The sequence below is a fragment of the Chrysemys picta genome, chromosome 4, assembly GCF_011386835.1.
Source record: "Chrysemys picta bellii isolate R12L10 chromosome 4, ASM1138683v2, whole genome shotgun sequence".
Lineage (NCBI taxonomy): Eukaryota > Metazoa > Chordata > Testudines > Emydidae > Chrysemys > Chrysemys picta.
In genome coordinates this window covers 36,634,521-36,654,610 of record NC_088794.1, presented here as the reverse complement: position 1 = coordinate 36,654,610, position 20,090 = coordinate 36,634,521, and the positions used below count along the sequence as shown (strand labels likewise).

General features: G+C 43.3%; 1 protein-coding gene across 6 annotated transcripts in view; it reads left to right on the top strand.

The window, feature by feature from the left end:
* Window positions 1-9,135: 9,135 nt before the first annotated feature.
* MOB2 (MOB kinase activator 2) overlaps window positions 9,136-20,090 on the top strand; it is a 160,516-nt gene continuing 149,561 nt past the window's right edge. Inside the window, exon 1 of one of the 6 annotated variants that reach the window (XM_065592027.1) lies at window positions 9,136-9,465. Coding sequence is in view for 4 of the 6 variants with exons in the window: in XM_024102162.3 (XP_023957930.3) it covers window positions 10,705-10,868 (164 nt within the window). In the remaining 2 variants the exon portion in view is untranslated. Of the gene's footprint in view, window positions 9,466-10,684; window positions 10,869-18,012; window positions 18,039-20,009; window positions 20,030-20,090 lie in introns of those variants that run through there. The other 5 variants (XM_005307778.5, XM_065592033.1, XM_024102162.3 and 2 more) reach the window with 5 other exon arrangements.

Genomic DNA, 20,090 nt, shown 5'->3' with positions numbered 1-20,090 from the left:
TTCTTGAATGTAGTATGAGCCTGACTTTCAGAAGGTCTGAGCACCTACCAATCCCGCAGAAGTCAGTGAGAGTTATGGATGCTCGGCATCACTGAAAATTAGACCCCTATGTGCCAGATTTTCAGGTGTTCGGCACCCACCTCCGGGACCAGATTTTCAAAGACCCAGCTCCCAGGGTTTTTTTTAAAAGGCCAGTACCCAGCATGCTGAGCTCTTTAGAAAATTTGGCCCTAGTCTAGATTTATTGTATGACTATAGTACTCTTACTATCACGGGCAGCAATCAATGTTTACAACCAGGCATGATGGTTATTTATAAAATATCAAATGTTCCACTTAGAAAAAGATGTCGTTATTAATATCCAGCATGATTAACAATCACATTGTGAATTGCAGACAGTCCCACGTGGCACGCAACATACACTTGCCTTTTTCAAATGGGTATGCAGGAATTTTAATCGTAACATGAATAATGCACATAGACAAAGACGTTTTGTCCTAGGGAAGGAGTATATGGACGGTGCTGATTTAAAGAGCCACTGCCACATTCAAGAAAACAGCAAAATATCCTCTTTGACCCCAAAATTATCAAATTGTTATGTACTTCTACTAAATATTTATTTTCTTCCATTACTGAATATCAGAATCTGAGAATCAGAACCTCAGATTATATCAATTGGTGTAGTTCTACTGGTTACAATAGAACTATGCTGATTTTCACCAGTTTAGGGCCTGGCTCTGACTGTACAGCTCGTGGTAGTGGGATGAAATTAAGAAAGGGAAAATCAGGATCTAAGAAAAAAAACTTCCTGACCGTGAGATGCACTAGGCAGTGGAAGGACCTTGGTTTGCCCTCTACCACCTGATTTTAATAGGTCAATATGCTCCACCACCTCTGTCTTTGCAGGATATAATATAATATCACATATAATGGCCTATATGCTGACAGAACATTCCCTCTCCAGCCCCCCGCCCCCAAGAATTTGTCTGAAATTATACTCCCGGGCAGTCTCCAATTCCCAAGATACATGCCCGGGGTTAAGGAACTCTGCCTCTCACAAGACCCAATCTCTTTATTCCTTTCCACAGCCTTTGAAGAGGCAGGAATTTACCCCAGAGATAATGCACACTCGGGTACAATATTAATCCCATTATCTGGGCAGGGACAAATCTCAGTTAGTACAAAGAGGGCCCCTCCCAGGGGTCAGGCATTCACCCTTAGAGATAGTACAATGTACTGAGACCCCAACTTAAATATACGGAGTAATACTGTCGGACCTGATCGAGAGTCCAGTCTGCCCCAAGTCTCTTAGGCTACGTCTAGTCTATGAGCTGGGAGGTGGGCACGGGGGGTGATATTCCCAGCTTGTGCAGACGTACTTGCACTAGCTCTCATTGAGCTAGTATGCTAAAAATAGCACAGGCTAAGGGTGGGGTAGCACGGGCAGTGGTGAGTCACAACACGGGATAGCCATGCTGTGAACAGACCCCCTGGGTTCAGGCAGGTTTGTACTCACTAATCCAGGAGATTGGAGAGGGAGGGGTCTCCATGGGAACAGTGCTCCCTCAAACAAGGAGGGGGAGCTCTCACTCTGCTTTTAGCTCTGCTCCCCCTTACTCTAATCCTTGCCCCCCAAATACCATCCCTAGCCATTTGGAGAGAGAAGAGGAAATACCTGAACCTGTTTAAGCTGTATCTTTTTCTCATAATGACTCAACTTCTGGAGAATCTGGCCCGCTTTTCTGCCTCCACACGTCAAGTTATCGGATACGGGGCAGTTTGGGCAAGCTCCAAACACAAGGAGGGGCAGGCCTATCTTCCCTGATGTAATAAACAAATAAAGGGGCAAAGTTCAATTCCACTCGTTAGCAGCCTGCAATGCAAAATCAATGTTTGTTCACCTGTTGTTGCACTCACTGTGGCGCGAAAAGTACAGTAATGATGATAAAATACAGAGCAATGAAATAAAAGCAGTGCACTGGCACGGCCTCATAAAACCTACCACCTTGATTAATTCATCATGGCAATTTATCCTTTACGACACCCTTTTTTATCCAGTAAGTATATAGAAGCTTAGTTAAAAGCCAATACAAAGATCAGGTGAGAGTTCTGTATGAGAAACATCTGCTCTTTTATCAACCTCCTGTTTGTACAAATCTGTTTTGTGCGAAGCACCGGGGGAGGAAAGCAGGAAACATTGTTATTCACACTTGCTCTTTGATTCCAAGGTAATTCTGACCACGCTGAGCTGTATTCAGTGCGCTGACAGATTCCTCTATTCAGGGGCTATGGGGAAAGATGTGGCCCCCCAGCTCAGATTAAGACAGCCTTCAGGGCGGTATTAACTTGTGCTTCAGCTGTACTGAGCCCTATGGGGCTTTGCACAAGTGCAGAACCACCATGCCACAGGTCTGTCCCTTTACCCCTCCCTCCCCCAAATCTGCTCCCTCCCTCCCTCCTCTGACCTATTCCAGAATGTCCCCTGCACCCAGAACTACTGCAGAGGTAATGCAGAACTAAAGAAGCAGTTCTTTACCTGGGGGAGGGCCAGGGTTTGTGCTTGCACTGCAGCCCCTTTGTCCGAGCTAGCCTGGGGAAAAGGGGACCTTAGGACAATGATGAATCAATCCCCTTGTCAATAAACATGATAGTTCATTGAATACCGCAAGAGCCAAAGAGCTTACAGTCCAGATCCTGCAAACCCAGCATGCATGGAACTCCTATTGACTTTTTGCACAGACTTGCCACTGAAGGATTTGCATATCAGGTCCTAATAGAGACCAAGGGCAACAGTTCAGTGTGAGTCAGTGCAGAGACCCCATTCCATCACACATGACCATCTCACTATTTTCCTTGTTTGTTGTATTTGGTTGCTACTGCCACACAAATAATAAGGGCCCAGAAGATCAATGTAGGAAGCTTTCATGAAAGAAATGGGTTGGGTTTTTATGAGGGTTTACAAATAGAAGAGGGACATAGGGATAACAATTGAGGGAACACTGTGCCCTTAAAGCATCCCCTTCTTTCCTGGGCTGGTGAGGGAAAGACTCATCAAGTATGGGAATGTGAAACATTTTGCTTGGCAGAGGTATTTCTGGAGTCCCCAATGCCTAGGGATAGAATGAAGAAAAGAATTATTGTTAGGTATTTTGGCTCCTAGGAACCTTTTAATATATATTTATATATTTTTAGTGACATATACACTAATGCTGTGATGTATTGCAAGATGTGATATAAATGATCAATAAAATAGATTTTAATATTCCTGAGTTCATATTGTGCTGGTAATTTTCCTTTGCCATTTGCAATATATTTTCTTTGCTCCAAACAGGCAGGAAATAGCTAATCAGCGATGACAAACTCATTGTATTAGGAGTCATCTATGGATTAAAATGGGTGTCATATGACTAAACACCCAACTCCTGGTACAATGCACCCCACAGTGAAATTGGATAGAATTCATCCTTAACCACCCTGCCAAAAGTACTCTTAACAAAGGGAAACAAGAAAACATCATTCAAATGAGGGACATCTGTTCTCCAATGTTTGCAGATAATGACTGGATCAAGTGTCTGCATGCAGCGTAATTCTTTTCCACAGATGATTTGATCTGGTATTTTACGAATTCTAAAAAAATCCCCATCCCAGCTTCATACTAGGTATATGGGATTTCACTAGAAAGAAAGGAAACTTTTCCTACCCCACGCCAAGTATTTACAAATGAGAAACAGGAAAGACAGACTCAGGGCAATAAAGAAAAATGTTTTATCTGACAACATACACTTTGAGCTTTGGTCTTTTCTGTCTCTATCATGCTACCTAATATGGCAGTAATGTCCAGTAAGGAGGTTTATTATGGGAGTTAGGCAAAGTAAATGATCTAGGTTATGTCAACAGATTCCCAACTGACTTAAATGGAGGGTTCTGCTTAAAAACTGATGGCACAATATAGCCGTTGGTGAAAAGTAATTCCATCATCTTTCCTCAGCTAAGGGAGAAATACCACTACCAAGATGACATGTATTCTTACCTTTGCAACTTATTTTTAGCATTATGATAACACTATGCACTTCCATTGCATCTGTCATGTGAGCATTTATTACCACTGGAGACACTCTTAATCCTCCCCTCTGATTCTGTGAGTGGAGAGGATCCTGAATCTTTTAAATTGCTGCAAAAACTGTGCCTGGATCAGCCCTAGAGTGTGCAAATATCCATGAAACTAACATTCTTCTTTTTATATGTGGTTAGTTAAATAGTGAACAATGCTGACATTTGAATGGTGGTCATTAGGCTTCAAAATGATTACCTTCCTTCAAATGAACAGAGCGGTTACCATCCCTACGAGCTATGGTTCCAGGATGTCTGCAGACTTGGGCAGTATCATTGCATCTGTTTTCATCTGGTTTACATTTGGAAGGTTAGCTTTGCAACCAGAAGGGCTAAAAACTTCAATGTTTTAAACGAAAGATTAGATTCTGGAGTGTGAGATGCAGCTAATAAGGAAAAGTACTAGCTTGCTGAACAACCATGAGCCAGTCCACTTCAAACCTGGTGTCCCCCTCTGCAACTCTGTGGGGATCTCTAATGCTGATCCAGGGAAATTAATTGGTTTAGTGGACAGACCCACCATGAGTTAAGGGTTTGGAGAGAGGAAACCTAGCCCCCCAAATGAATAATTTAGAGAAAGTTTTGAGAATTCTATCTAGGGTACTTGAGTAGCCCCATTACAATAGCATCAAAGTACCTCACAGTCTTCAATGGTTTTATTCTCACAACACCCCTCTGAAGTAAGGAAGCACGACTATCCCCATTTTGCAGACAGGGATCTGAGACAGAGAGACTAGAGCCCAGATTTTTAAAGGTATTAAGATATTCTGGTGCTCAGTGTTTATAAAGCCTAACTGTTTTAGGCAAATTTCATTTTCAAACCTTTAGGCACTTAAAAGTCTAAATCCTTTCTGAAAATGAGATTTAGGCTCTTAACTTAGCTAGGCTTTGCAATGCTGAGTGCCAGAACATCTAAATACCTTTAAAAATCTGGGCAGAATGACTTGCCCAATGTCACACAGGAAAATCTGGTGGGAGAGCAAGGAATTGAACTCAGATATCCTGAGTCCCATTCCAGTGCTTTAATCACAAACCTTTCTTTTTATACACTCTTATACCATAAAGGGGCTAATTAATAAGTCTGCACCAAGAGCAGGTTAGACAAACACCTGTCAGGGATGGTCCAAATAATATTTAGTCCTGCCTTGACTCCCTTCCAGTCCTATAATTCTATGTCCCTGTTTGTAATAAAATGTATGATGGGGCAGGAGTGCTGGTAGGAGACTAGTATTTATTTGTTAGTCCAGTCACATGACATGGGTCAGGATTACAATAGTTTAATACTCCCATCACACAGCAAAAGTCAGGATCTACTGACTTGAATGGCTACTGTTACACCTGTGATCTAGATAACTATTATTATATTCTTTGTACTTGGGGAAAGTGACCTGAGGCACAGAGAAGCTATATGACTCAGCTAAGATCATACATTGAGTAAATGGCAAAACCAAGAATAGAACACAGCAGTTCTAGATTTAGTGGGTTCTCCTCAGCAGCTTTGAAAATCAGGCCATAGTGTCCCAAATTTGGCATCCAGTAATCAATGGATACTATTGAAAATGTGAGCCCTAGTGATCTGTTTAGGGTCACATAAAAAGTCAGAGGCAGTGCTGGGAATAGAACTCCTAGTGGTACCCTGGAGTCCTTTGTTAAAATTCTGATGCTGTTCTGAAGGGATGGTTTGGATGCTTTCCCTAGCTCACTCATTCTTAGACTGGCTACTGCTAATTTACTGTAGCCAGAGATTATTTCTTGCTGGAGTTCACAGAAATTCTTCTGAAGAGAAATTTTTTGGCCTTTGGAATTGAGCAACCTGCACTAAATGACAGATGTTTAAAAAAACAAACAAACCCCACAAGCCTTTCCCTATGAGGTCTTCGCCTCCGACTCTTCACAATTTTTGCAGTTGAGCATTATGCAGGGCCTATTAATGCAGGCCTTGATCACACAAGCTCTTATGCCCATGACTAAATTTAAGCATTTGTGTAAGCATTGGACCATCATCAATGTATTTTTCAGAAACCAAGTATAAATATTTAGAGCAAACACTTTTCTTTCTTGGTTATAGGAAATGTTGAAAACAAATGAATAGATTCATCAGTCCTTCAACCACATTTTCTCTGTGAGCACATGTAACCCAGGTCCTTGGGATTGTTGTAGGAGCAGCAGTGATCTGTATGCTCTGTATAACCTGTATGTTCAAAAGGTCTGTTCCACCTTTCCCTCCCCCCCCTTTTGTCTCCTCTCCCTCTTTGAATACCTGTGAAGTGGCTTTCTCCCTCCCCCTCTTTCTCCCCCTCCCTCCTGGAATGCTTGTGGGATGAATGGGCTGCTTGAGCAGCTGGAAGATCAGAAGAGCTCCCAGGTAGACAAGGTGTCTGGCACTCTGATTAGGCAGCGATCACACCCCAATGCATGGACACTGCACGAGGTGGAGTGACTTGGCCAAGTCTAGTCACAGGCCATGATACTCTGATTAGGCAGCAATCACATGCCCAATGCATGGACACTGCATGGACACTGCCCGAGGTGGAGTGTGACCAACCAGACGGGGCCAAGCCATCTCTAGTCACAGGCCATGAAGAGCAGGTCCTTAAAAGGGGAAGGGGCAATGTGCTCAGGAGTGCACTCACAAGATTGTACCTCCCGTGAAGGCTCTTCGCCTGGCCCACCTGGCCAGAGAGAGTTTGCCGTGTTGCATTTCATCATGCCTCGGGAAGACATACCTTCATCATACCGTCCATCGCTGCGCTGTAGGACACTTACCTTGAAGGATCCTGACATCTCCAGTGCCTTGCCTGTCCTGGGAGCGTGAGTATGCGAGTGTGAGTGTGACCCCCCCCACACACTTCTTTTGAGCTTAGCTATCAGTATAATAAATGTGCTGCTTTCTGCCAAACTCTGGTGGGTCATTAGTCCTCCCTAAGCTTACTAGCTGGCCTAATTTCGGGTAACAGGGATGTCTCACATATTCTATGCAGTGGTTCTCAACCGGGGTCCGTTACCCCTGGAGTACACAGAGTTCTTCCAAGGGGCACATCAACTTATCTAGATTTTTGCCTAGTTTTACAACAAGCTACATAAAAAGAACTAGCAAAGTCAGTATAAACTAAAATTTCATACAATGACTTGTTTATATTGCGCTATATATTATACACTGAAATGTTAGTACAATATTTATATTCCCATGAGTTATTTTCTAATTATATGGTAAAAATGAGAAAGTAAACAATTTCTGAGTAATAGTGTGTTGTGACACTTTTGATTTTTATGTCTGATTTTTGTAAGTAGTTTTTAAGTGAGGTGAAACTTGGCATATGTAAGACAAATCAGACTCCTGAAAGGAGTAGTTTGGAAAGTTGAGAGACACAGCTCTATAGCAGTGGTTTTCAAAATTTGGGTCACAACCCAGTGCTGGGTCATGGAATGCAAGGCACTAGGTCGCCTCGCTCAGCACCCAGGGACCCCGGTGTCCGGCAAGTAAAAACTAGTAGTCCCTACCTGTTCTGACACCATGCTGCACTCTGGAAACGGCCAACAGCAGGTCCGGCTTGTAGGCAGGGGGGCCATGGGGCTCTGCACGCTGCCACCACACCGAGCACTGACTCCGCACGGTAACCGGCCAATGGGAACTGTGGGGGCGGTGCCTGTGGGCTTGCATGCCACTGCCTAGGAGCCAGACCTGCTGGACACTTCCAGGGCGCAGCGCGGTCCGCGGAGCAGGGGCGGCTCCAGGCACCAGCGCAGCAAGCGCGTGCCTGGGGAGGCAAGTCGCGGGGGGCGGCCTGCCAGTCGCTGTGAGGGCGGCAGGCAGGCGGCTTTCAGCAGCATGCCTGCGGGAGGTCTGCCAGTCCCGCGGCTTTGGCGGCAATTCGGTGGCGGAGACGCTGATGGCGCAACACCAGTGGACCTCCTGCAGGCATGCCGCCGAATCCGCGTGACCAGCAGACTGCCCGCAGGTGTGCTGCCGAAAGCCGCCTGCCTGCCGTGCTTGGGGTGGCAAAAAACATAGAGCTGCCCCTGCCATGGAGCCAGGACAGGCGGGAAGCCTGCCTCTGCACCCTGGCTGCACTGCTGACCAGGAGCCATTGGAGGTAAACCCACACCCCAATCCCCTGCTCCAGCCCTGAGCTCCCCCCCATCCCTGGCCCCACCCCAGAGCCTGCACCCCCTGCCCAGAGCCCTGACCTCCTCCCGCACCCCAACCCCCTGCCCCAGCCCTGAGCCCCCCCATACCCAGAGCCCCCTCCTGAACCCCAAACCCCTCATCCCCAGCTCCATTGGGTCACGGACATCAACAATTTTCTTCAATTGGGTCACCAGAAAAAAGTTTGAAAACCACTGGTCTATAGGAAGTGCATGTAGCCTTTTCTTAGGGGGCAAGTCCACCCCCCTACTAACCAGAACTCAAGAGTCCTAGCTCCCAGCGCTGGGTTTGAGCAGCTAGGCCACTGTGCCTTCTACTAGCAATAGATAACTAACAATATAACTATCATTAATAATTAAAACACCCATAAGGAATGGTAAATAATTAAATAAATAATAACACCCAGCTCTTAGATATACTAATCCCCTAATGGGCAAAACAGTAATAAAGTAAAACCCCATCACAGTGATGGGCCCATGCAATTATTAAACAGGAAGCCAATGGAATGACAAAAACGAGGAGTCCGGTGGCACCTTAAAGACTAACCAATTTATTTGGGCATAAGCTTTCGTGGGTGAAAGCATATGCCCAAATAAATCTGTTAGTTTTAAGGTGCCACCGGACTCCTCGTTGTTGTTGTGGATACAGACTAACGGCTACCGCTCTTATAAATGGAATAACAGTTATTCAGCAGTCCGGATCGGGGGCCTTCTGGTTGCAGATGAGACACCCTGCCGGGTGCGATCCGCACAGTAGGGGCTCCACGTGTCCCCAGCCTGAGCACCAGAAGACGTGGACTACGTTTCCCATAGTGCCCCGGGCGGAGGACACTTCCGGGTTAGCAGCGGCAGGGGGCGGGGCCTGTGTGTTTACTTCCGGTCTCCCTGGGAGTGTGTCTGAGGCTAAGGGACCCGGCGCAGCCTGGCAGCAGGAGCGTGAGCCTGGCCAAGCCGCCCGCAGGGGGGAGAGAGAGAGGAGGGGCCAGGTGGGGGCGGGAGCCAGCCCCGCCGCCGGGGGTGGGGGACGGGACCGGGCAGCCCCATGCGCAGCCCCTGAGGCCGGAGCGGGTGGTGAGCTCGGGCAGGACGCAGGAGCCCGCCCGCCTCCCGCCCCGGCTCCTCCCCGGCCCCGCGCCCAGCGGGCGGCGCAGCAGCGGAGCAGGCGGCGGAGCAGGAGGCACCCGGGAGAGCCATGGACTGGCTTATGGGGTGAGTGGCGCTGCCGGGACCTGGGGGTCGCGGGGGTGCAGCTGGGGGTGGGGGTACAGCTTGGGGTGAGGTTGGGGGCATGGCTGTGCGGGGTGCAGCTGGAGGGTGCTGGCCTGAGGTTGGGGGTGAAGTGCAGGTGGTCCAAGGTGGGGAATCCTCTTGCTCTGCCCAGTGGAGACAGGCTCTTGTGTCAGCACCACAGTGATGGGTCCCTTGCAAATTTCTTCTCAACTAGACTGGCTCGGGAGGGGCAGGGGCTAGGGGCCATGTGTGTGTGGAGAGGCATGGGGATTTCTTGCCTGTCTGTGAATGCAGGTGATACTAAGAGTGGTAAGGAATTTTCCCTCTTATCTGGGGTCAGGAGGTGCCTCTAAGCAGCTGGTGGCCACTGGCTGGTCCCTGAGTGGCAAGGAATACACTGACATGGGGTAGCTTTGGGTGACATGGGAACCTCATGGCCTAGTTTGAAGTACATAGGGATACCAGGGGACATGGAGAATACAGGAATTAGTGAAAAACATCAGAGTGAAAGCCTCTTAACTTTTCCCTGAGCTATGTGGTGCCGTCTGATAATGGCCATAAAATGTAATGTATTATAGAAACTGTTGGTTACACCTCAAAGGTGGCAGTTGGTGAATAGAGGGATGTATTAGGGTGGTAAGGGACTCTGTCGTGTTGAGAAGCATGGGACTCCTGCTAAGGGACAAGAGAAATACATGACTAATCAATTGTTCAGGGCTGAGAAGACAGTACGTATGGTCTCCAGCAGTGACATTGAGAGGAGAAATACTGTATTAGAATGTGCTTATAGGGCTACACAGTATCAAGCTTGTAAAATGTTTGGGGTTATTTTTGGGTACCTTGTCTATTGCTTGCTATGTGGAGGTTTACTGGTTTACAGGGTAGGAGAGATGCAGAAAAGAACTTTCCCTGTTCTGCAAATTAATCTGTATAAGAGCAACTAATTTCTTTCCTTTTTTGGATATAAAAAAGGCAGGCATTGCATGTCTCAACACATTTCTATTAGTGTAGTGAGACTGCTATTTCTGCAGCAGAACTTTAGCTCTGATCTAGGAGTTTGCCAAGCTCTGATCTGAATGGCTTGCTGGGGAGTGGAGGAAGACACCTCAGCATAGATTAAAACCAAATCAGTGCCGTGCCAGGGGACTTGGATAGCATGGGATTAATAGTGCTAATTACACAGAGACAGAAGGTAGAAAGCGATTTGCTGCTGGTTTTATGTTTAAAAATCTTAGTCAGAGAGACACATGTACAGTAGAATGGAGTGACCTGATGTATTATCAGTGTCCCAGAGAAAGAGATTTGATAGCTTATTACAAGAATTTTGCTGATGACCTGTACTCGGGTGAACTGAATAATTGTGTTGCAGAATCAGGTGGGCGGTAAGTTTATGATTCAGTGACACTTGGTCTTAAGTTAGTTGGCTTTGTACAGTAGTTTGATCCTTAGTGTGATGTTTTATCATCTGTGTTGCATCCTCCAGAGTATGACAGCCCAGGCCGTGGTCCCATTTTCTAGTGCTATCTGTGTTGCTAGGTCAGGTAGTATGCTTTTTACATGGAAAAACTACCCAGTTCCACTTCTTCTTTTTCTTAAACTGAAGTAACTGGATAATTGGTAAACTGACAGCATTTGTCTGCCTTGCTCTTTTATTAAGAAGACGGATTTCTTTGGACTGGATATGTCCAACTCTAGATCCAGTTGTCAAGACTCCTATAACTAGTATTAACTGTAATGTTGACTATAAGCTAATGGGCATGAACTCCTGTGCATTTTCTGGGTAGATTGTTAGTATGACTTTCCTACAACAAATTAATTAATAGAAGTATAGTGTTTGAGACATGCAAGGCCTTTTTGTGTGATATGCATTGGAAAGCTGGCATCTTGCAGGTTAGAAGGAAATACTGATATTAGTTACTAATAATGAAGATGTTGGTGTAATTGGGTTTCTTTTGATTGTGTTTTTAGCAACTACTAAGGCAACTAAAGTGTACCATATTTACTTTATATAAACAGATCTAAACTGTCCACAACAATACTCAAGTTTCTTTAAGTGAAAGGAAGCTTCATTTAAAAAAAAAAAAAAAAAAAAAAGCTTATCCCAGTACTTAAACAGAAGACTTAGATGGCTTAAGATGGTTCTTTTTCACCCATTTTGTACAAACTATATCATAAACTAGCCAAGAACCAAACTTTGTGATGTTACTAGACTTTCATTGTGTTAGAATGTAAATTTTCTCATCATTCATATTTTTATGGTGGTTGGAAGTTTGCTATGTATTACTGCTGCCACTGTACATGTAATCTTTCCAGGGTGGGTGAACTCATGTTGGAGTGGAGAACGTCTCTTTGCCTACATTAATTTTCATTGATCCTGGCTTGTCTGTGAATTACACGTTTGTTCTTTGCTGTTACCTGATACTTTTGTTAATGTCCAAACCTTGTGTACATTGCAGTCTTTTGCATTGTCACAGGGTGTGTCTTCACAGCACAGTAAGATCAAGTTATAACTCAAATATTACCCCTATCTTGACTCCTTTCCCCACACACAGATTTATAGTTTGAGAAAACTGCTTTAAGCTCAAGGTAGCTAGCCAGTGGGGGGACTGAAGCTGAGTGCTGCCGAAGCTTGAGCTAGGAACGCAGTGGGGATGCAATAACTTGAGTTACAACATGTCATCAGAAGATAGTCCAGTCATTCTATGCTGCTAATCAAATCACGGTGTGTAACTCATGTTGTTTGGAAATGTGGTTACTCTCACTCGAGCTATGTTAGCTTCAATTCCCCTAATCTGAGTGTGCTAATTTGAGCTAACTGGACTCTGGAGACACATTCTTTGTTTCAAAGTTTGTAGAAGTTTTGTTTGTGTGGACTTTGTGAATAATAAGGGGAAGGAAAACAGTGGGTGTGTGGTTGAGGGGGAGAGAGGGGAAGACAACAACCTCTTAAGGCTTGTCTACACAAACTGCTACAGCACTTTAGTGAAGACACTACCTATGCCAACAGGAGGGGTTCTTCCATCAGTGTAGGTACTCCACCTTCCTCAGAGGTGGTAACTAGGATGAGGGGGAAAATGACCTACTGCTGTCTATGCCAGGTGTTAGGTTGGTTTAACTGCATTGCTCAGGAGTGTGGATTTTTCACACCTCTGAGCCAAGGTAATTCTACTGACCTAGGGCTGGTCCACACTAACCCCCCACTTTGAACTAAGATACGCAACTTCAGCTACATTATTCACGTAGCTGAAGTCGAACTATCTTAGTTCAAACTTACTGCGGGTTCACACGCGGCAGGCAGGCTCCCCCGTCGACTCCTGCTCCGCGAGAGGAGTATGCGGAGTACCGGCGTCGATGGCGAGCACTTCCAGGATCGATCCGGGATCGATTTATCGCATCTAGACAAGACGCGATAAATCGATCCCAGAAGATCGATTGCTTACCGCCGGACCCGGAGGTAAGTATAGACGGTACCCCTAATTTCCTAGTGTAGACCAGGCCTCAATCTGTCGAAGTGGGTGCTTCCATCAGCAGCACTGTGTGTGTCTAAGTGAAAACATTCTTCTGTTTACTGAAAAAGAAGCTTATGGTATTCAGTTTATTACAGCAGAGCTTTGAATAAATGTCAGTCTGCCTTATCTTCAACTAAAACTGCAATTCTTTCCAATCTCTTGTAAGTGAAGGGAGGCGCTGCCGAAAAACCCGCACAAAGAGGGAAGAACAAAATGTTGCCCTTTGGAACACCACAGTTTTTTGAATGAATTTCCTCTCTCACTTCTGCATATTAAGCGTCATCAGTCTGTTTGTTTTCTAATGTCGCTGTGTATCAATGAGACTAATATGGAAAGAGTACAATTCCTTCTCAATAAACTCTTAATACTGTGTTAAATGTGTTAGTACTCCCAAGAACATTTGTTTCCTCATGTTGTTAATCATATTTTTTCTTGAATGCTCTGGACTGGAAAGTGCTCTACATGTTAAACTTTGTATCATTCTAGAAACTGGCTTTCAAAGGCAAATGAAAATTCGTTGTTTAAAATAGAAACTAGGCAGCAACAGCGGCTAACCATGTTCTAGCTTCCCACTATTCCAGCTCATCTCACATTTATTGCACTTAGGCCTCTTTATTCCTTAAAGGTCCTGTACAGTTGAGTGTTGTGTTGGGAAGTGGGGGAAGGGGAAGTTCTAATCATACCACAGAGGGCAGCAGCCTAAGTGTCTCAGATTGCCACAGAGCACTTAATACAGAAATAGAAACTGGAGCCTATAAACAATGATGAATTTGTCAAAGATTAGGCAAATAACAGTAAGCTTGGCTGGCCACACACCAGAGCTTCACTGTGATCAGTTTGGTCAATTGTTGTTCTCTCAAATGCCTTAAAACTGTTGAAGTTCTAGGAGGAGAAGCTGCATAACTGAGCTGTTGGCATACATACAATCACATGTCCGTTTAAGACCCAAATAAATGTCTTATCTTTCTCCTGAACATTGCCATAACAATGTTACTGATTGAAGGGTGTGTTCTTTGGTATATATGTGCAACTCCTATTAGTTACAATGGGAGTTGTGTCTGGAAAGAATAGAACAATAAGTTGTGCAATATCTTGGATCTTTATAAATAGAAGAGAGAAAGCGAAAAATATTCCCATTGTACATAGAAAATATGTACCATGGCTTTGATTGGAGACCACAGATGCTTGGATTGTGGTGTTCATTGACATCTGACAGGAATCTAGGCTATACACTTAGTATTTCATTTTGAAATAGGATTGATTTGCTGTTAAAGATTTTGGCTCTATTTGTAACACTAAATTTAAAGTAGCAACAAAGACAGATATTGTTCATTCAGTTATGAAACCTTTTTAATTTGAACTTAAAATTCTTAATTGTTTTGAAAATGCAGTTGTAAATCTCACAAGCCTTGATTACTCTTTAAATACTGAGTTCTGATAAATAAATTGAAATATCTATGCCCACCGAAGAATGACTTTGAATATGCAGAACAGCTTTACGTTACATAGACATTTTTAAAAAGAAAAACCAGTTTGCCAACAACTACCTGTTAACTACAAATTACTGCTTTATGGAAGGACTGAGGTGGAGGGAGAAAAATGAGTGAAAATTGTGTAATTAAAAAGAACGTCTTTGTATTGCAATAAGCTATAATGTTTCCTTGTCTAATTTTTCTTTGTGCTGTCATCTTTTACCACGTGAAAGACCTTGCAACCTAAGTCAGTTTGCTGTAATCAAATGCTGTCTTTAGACTTGCGTGCGTGGATATTGTTTTCTGTTGACCATGTATCCGTATTCCATCCACAGTAGAGAATTGTGGTCCTTTGGAATGCTGGTAAAATGCAGTGTCCCAATACTGTGTCCAGATGTTTCACAAGGTATTTCCAGTACCAGTAAGATTGTAGAACCTCTGAGTAAGTCTTAATGCATTTGTCCAGACTGCTTCAGTTGGAACTGTTTCAGTGCAAGCAGGATAACATTGTAGCTACGATGCTTCCTTTGATCTTCCCACCAAGCTGTCACAACTTCTTTCCACCAATTCCTGGATCTATACAGGATAGGTGATACTAATCTGGTCTTGCTTTTGCTCTTATTCTGACTCTCTACCTCTTGCTTCTCTCTCTCCCCCAGGGAGGAGTGCAGCACACAACAGCTTATTAAAAGTAACTATTTAATTGTGCAATTTTTATTATACAATAAACATTATTCAGTAAAACTTTACAATAATGTTTTGTGGCCAGTGGATCTTTAGCTCCTGGAAAAAATACATATGTACACATGCTAATTTTACAGCAACAAATGAATTTGTGCCTTACTGTGGGTTGAAATGGCATGGCAGTGAAGTGGTTGCCTCAGCTGTATCTCCCAGACTTAAAATATCTGAAGAGGGCACTGTACACCCTGGTTTAAATCCTCACTCATGCATATCCATGGTATTTCAGTAGCCACTACTCAGACCTCTCTCCCCTAGTACTTGTACATTTCCTGGGGCATTACTACATGTGGTGTGGGAGTGGAGAATATTTAGGCAGCTTGGAGGGCTGTCCTCCCTTCACTCCTGTATCTGACATTTAGAGGGTGAGGAGAAGAGGAAATAGTTCAACAAAATACAGAGACATTATAGAATATAAACCAAGCCCCTTATCTTAGAGTATTGGTACCTGAAGTCAGCAGTGCTCATATAAGACACCAGGTACAGTTTACTTAAGCACTTGTTGCCAGCTCGTGGCCTTCTGTGTTTTGAATGCAATTGAGGTAAAAGCCCTTACCCATCATGATATGTTCACAGTGGGAAGAGCTATTGGACATAATCATTTGGTTACTTCATTGGTTTAATTCAACATAATTGACACCTATATATAAAATCTTTAACACCTACATATAAAATTTCACATGCAACTGTATAAAAATTATATATGTACAGTAATATGTATACACAGTACATACAATTTACTGCCTAGCACACACCTGGTACCACAAATACCTATGCCTGGAATTATGGGATAAGTAGCACAATGTACAGGTTGGAGCAAGTGCTATGTGTGGACACAGTGCATTAGTCTACACAAACACAGTGCATTAGTCTATTACTCAGTGTGGACACTAATCCATGTGATGAAGAATCAATCAAAGAGAATCTCAGCTGCAATGTTCAACCTTGTGCAGAGATCCAGCCCTCTAGTGTAGAAGGGTTTCATGATCTTACCTTTACCTGGATAAGGTCAATGTATTTTAAGTTAAAATGAAGTGGCAAACCTTCCCTTCCAACTAATAGGCTTCTGACTGACTTTCTTTTCCTTCAGGCCACTATGTGGAAGGCTATAACATCCTGCGAGTTGTAAAACTGTGGAGTGGTAGCATTGCTGCTTTGTAGCAGCTGAAGCTAGTTAACAAAACCAGAATTGCATACTACTAACTACAGCACTGTAAGAAGACTTACGAGAATGCAGGATTTCTTTACCTCAAGAATACACAGCTTTCTAATAATGTCTAATTGAAAATGAACTTCAGTAGCATATACAGACTACTATTATGAGGAGAGGTCTTAACACTGAACTACTTTTTAAATAGCTAATAACTAGAGACTAAAGGTGTACAAAGAACACTTAAGTTGCAACACTTCTACCTACGTCTGGCTTTACAAGCCAATAAGAATCAAATATGATAATTTTCAACTGTGCTAGATTTAATTTTGGCTGTGCTTGGACAGATGCATTAAATGTAAGGAGTACAGCATATAGCTAGGAACAGTGAAGAAGTATGTGGCATGCTTTGCAGTCAGGTTGGCTGCTTCCCAATACAAGTGAACAGTTTAAGGTTAAAAGCAATATACTCCTGGCCTGTGCAGAACAGGCATTTGTGTAAGGAAGTATTTTAAGTTTGGGGATTCCTTGAAGCTAACTAATTACAACAGAATGTCCTATTTCTCTTCCCCCCCGCCCCCCAATATGAATAAAATAAAACATTACATTTCTACCCTCAGTTCTGTACATGGCAGTATCAGCATTTCCATCAGCTGACAATAAAAAGGCTAACTTGTTTGCCCTCATTCCTCTTTAGTTAGGGAAACCTTCTTTTTATAAGGTGACTTTGTTCCCCCCACAAAGCTTTGCTAGAACCTCTCTCAGCTGCATGAATATATGCTCATTTTGGTTTTTAACTGACCTCACAACAGGTGTTTCCCTTTTGTATAATCTCTGCAAAATCAGGGTTTCATGAGCTGTTTCTCCTATTTGGAGAGACTTGAAAATAGATTCATGAAACATAGACCTGCACTTCCCATTCATACATATAATACCTAAGGACATGTTAAATCTATGCTCTTTGCACCCAAATAAACTTTGTATGTGTCACTGGACACTCTACCTATCTCTAGACTCTATTAAAGTCTGTTAATGTTCTGACATCTGTAGTAGTGCATAAACAGAGCCACTATCACTTCAGTTCCTTTTAAGCATGGACTATATTTCCACTAACTGATAAGTAACTCTGAAGAAAAATCTTTCGAGCTTCCATCTGTGTGTCGCATACAACGACAAGAAAATAAACTCTTAATAAGCTGTTGGCAATGTTTTCCTCTGACTGAGAGCAGAGGATGAGGAAGCAGGTACTTGTTAATTTAGGTTTAGCTCCTACAAATGACCTCCCCAGACACAGGCCTTCAATGGGTACACCTGGGCAGATTCATTACTAGGCTGTAACTCTTGATGACTTCCACTTGCCAATTTCCATAGCATCTGGACATATGGCAAATATTAGAAGCAAGTCGTGCATTATATTAAGCTGTTTGCAATGAACAGTACAAACAATGAACGCATTTAAACAAAACGTACTGAGCTGATTCTCTTTACTGGTTGCCCAATCATGTATCTTTCCTATTCGCTTAGCGGGCTACTGGAGAGAGACCCTGACTAGCCAAGAACAAGTATTATTGGGGGTAGGCTAGTTATCTCACAGTGGATAACAAAGAGATGGCCTCAAGTCCTTGTTATAATCATTCTGTGGCAAAACTGCAAATGTGGTGATAACTGAATGTTTGTCATGTGAGTAATTTAAAAATTATAAATGGATCTAAAGCAAGTTTTGCCTAGCGAAAACAGGTGTGTAATGAATCTGGGGGGAGAGGGAGGTTTGGGAGCTTTTGATTGAATGCAGCAGTCCTGCCCAGGACAAGTTTCAGGAAGCAGCAGTTTGGATCAGCTCTTTTGGTGGGCTGCATGGCTTTGCACTGTGGGAAGCTTGTGGCATCAGTCACTGACAGTGCGTCTACAAGAATCATTGGATGCCCAGGGACGTTGAGATTGGAAGTGTAAAATTAACAAAATTTGGGATTTTTAAACAGCTGCATTAAGCAAATCTGAACTCTCCTTTGCCAGGTCTGCGTACACTGGGGCTGTTGTTAATCAAAGGCAGAATTTTAATCCAAGTCTCAAAGTGAAATGCTAGTGATTAAACTAGTGTATTACCTTGTATCCTTTTCTGCAGTGCACTGTTTCCATTCCCTAGTTAACAAGATGAGGAGCCTGTGAAGCTTGTTTACTGAAGGCAGTTTTTAAACATCCTTGTTAGTAGTATTCCACCCACTTTATTCTGGAATACAAAAAGCTGAGGCTGCTTCTCTTGCCATAGCAAGCTCTGTAAGGAAGGCATGTGATGCCTTGGCAGTGACACATTGGTTTTGGTACTGTTGAGGATTGTTAAATCAGTGAGCCACACGAGCTCTCCCTAGTGAATGAAGAATAAACTTGGTCTTATTAAATTTTCTTGCCAGAGATTGTTCACACATTTTGGGCAATTGGACTCCTAGAAGTTTCCCCATTCTTGAGACAGCCTCTTCTGCAGGAGTTCTAAATTGCCTCACTTTAGAGTTACACTTGTCATTTTGACTTTTAACCATTCAATAGCAGCACAGAAAGAGTTTTGTTTGTTTTTGTTTTGTTTTTTTAGAGGGGGGGAAAAACAGCGGTTTGGCTGCTGAAGGCAAGTTCTCATAAGGCAAGGCAAGGAGAGAACCTAGTCAGGGCAACAGTTCTTCACACAACCTGTAAAGCTGGATATTTGGCTCCTGTGTCAGAAGGGAGATCAGTGGCAATGGAAATAGGACAGTGGGCATTTCTCCATTATGCACCGCTTACAGTTAAACAGATTATATGAATTCAAGTTTCAGCTAAATGCTTGCTTCTCTTCACAGTGTGGAAGCACAATAGCAAGATCAAAAGAAAAGGGTAAAGAGGGAAGAGTCCTAAATGAATGTTGGAGGCTAGTCTGTGCTCCAGCTTACTATTACCATAATACAAGAACAATGGTGTAGCTGATTAAATAAAAGGGCTGCAAGGATGTAACAGTAATGAAAAGCAATACTTAATAAACCTGTGGAACTGAAAGTTGTATAATACCACTAAAGCAACTTGCTTAGTATAATTCTATAAAGATTAGATCATATTAACCAGAGTGTTCTGGGCATTTATGCTAGCTAGGATAAAAATGGCAAGTGTTTTCTGTCCTCATGTGTCAAAGCATAAGCTGATCTGCCAGAGCCAGCAAGAAACTTTCCCCTACAGAGGTTTATGCTGCCTTCTGAATCAGTCCATCATTGCCGTTGTCCAGAGGCAGGATATTGGACTCGGTGGACCATTGGTCTTTTTCATTATGTCTGGCCCTATGTTTCAGACAGCTCTCTAAAATATATTGAAATATCCTTTCTTCCTATTTGAGAATAGCCTCTCCTCCAATTTAGCTGCAAGCTGAAATATTTTTACTACTTTTACAGTAGTAATAAGTGCACTAGTTCATTTAATTTATTATTTGGAAGTTTTAAAAAATGGCAATTTCATGTATCTGCTCCAGGTTTTAACTTGGTGCTGTCTGTGACTCTCTGAGCATTTGCGTTTCCTTGAGGTCATCATACTGGAGGCTTAAGAAACAAATATCCCTCCTTCCATGCTTTTTCAGATGATGTGAACTTCTGACAGTGTCCCTATTATGGAGCTATGGGTCACTTCTCCTGTTGTCATGTTTCATCCCCACCCATGTTGTAAGTATGGTAAATTACAGCAGCTTAGTCTGTAAAGATGCCAGGATCAGCCTTTGCTCCT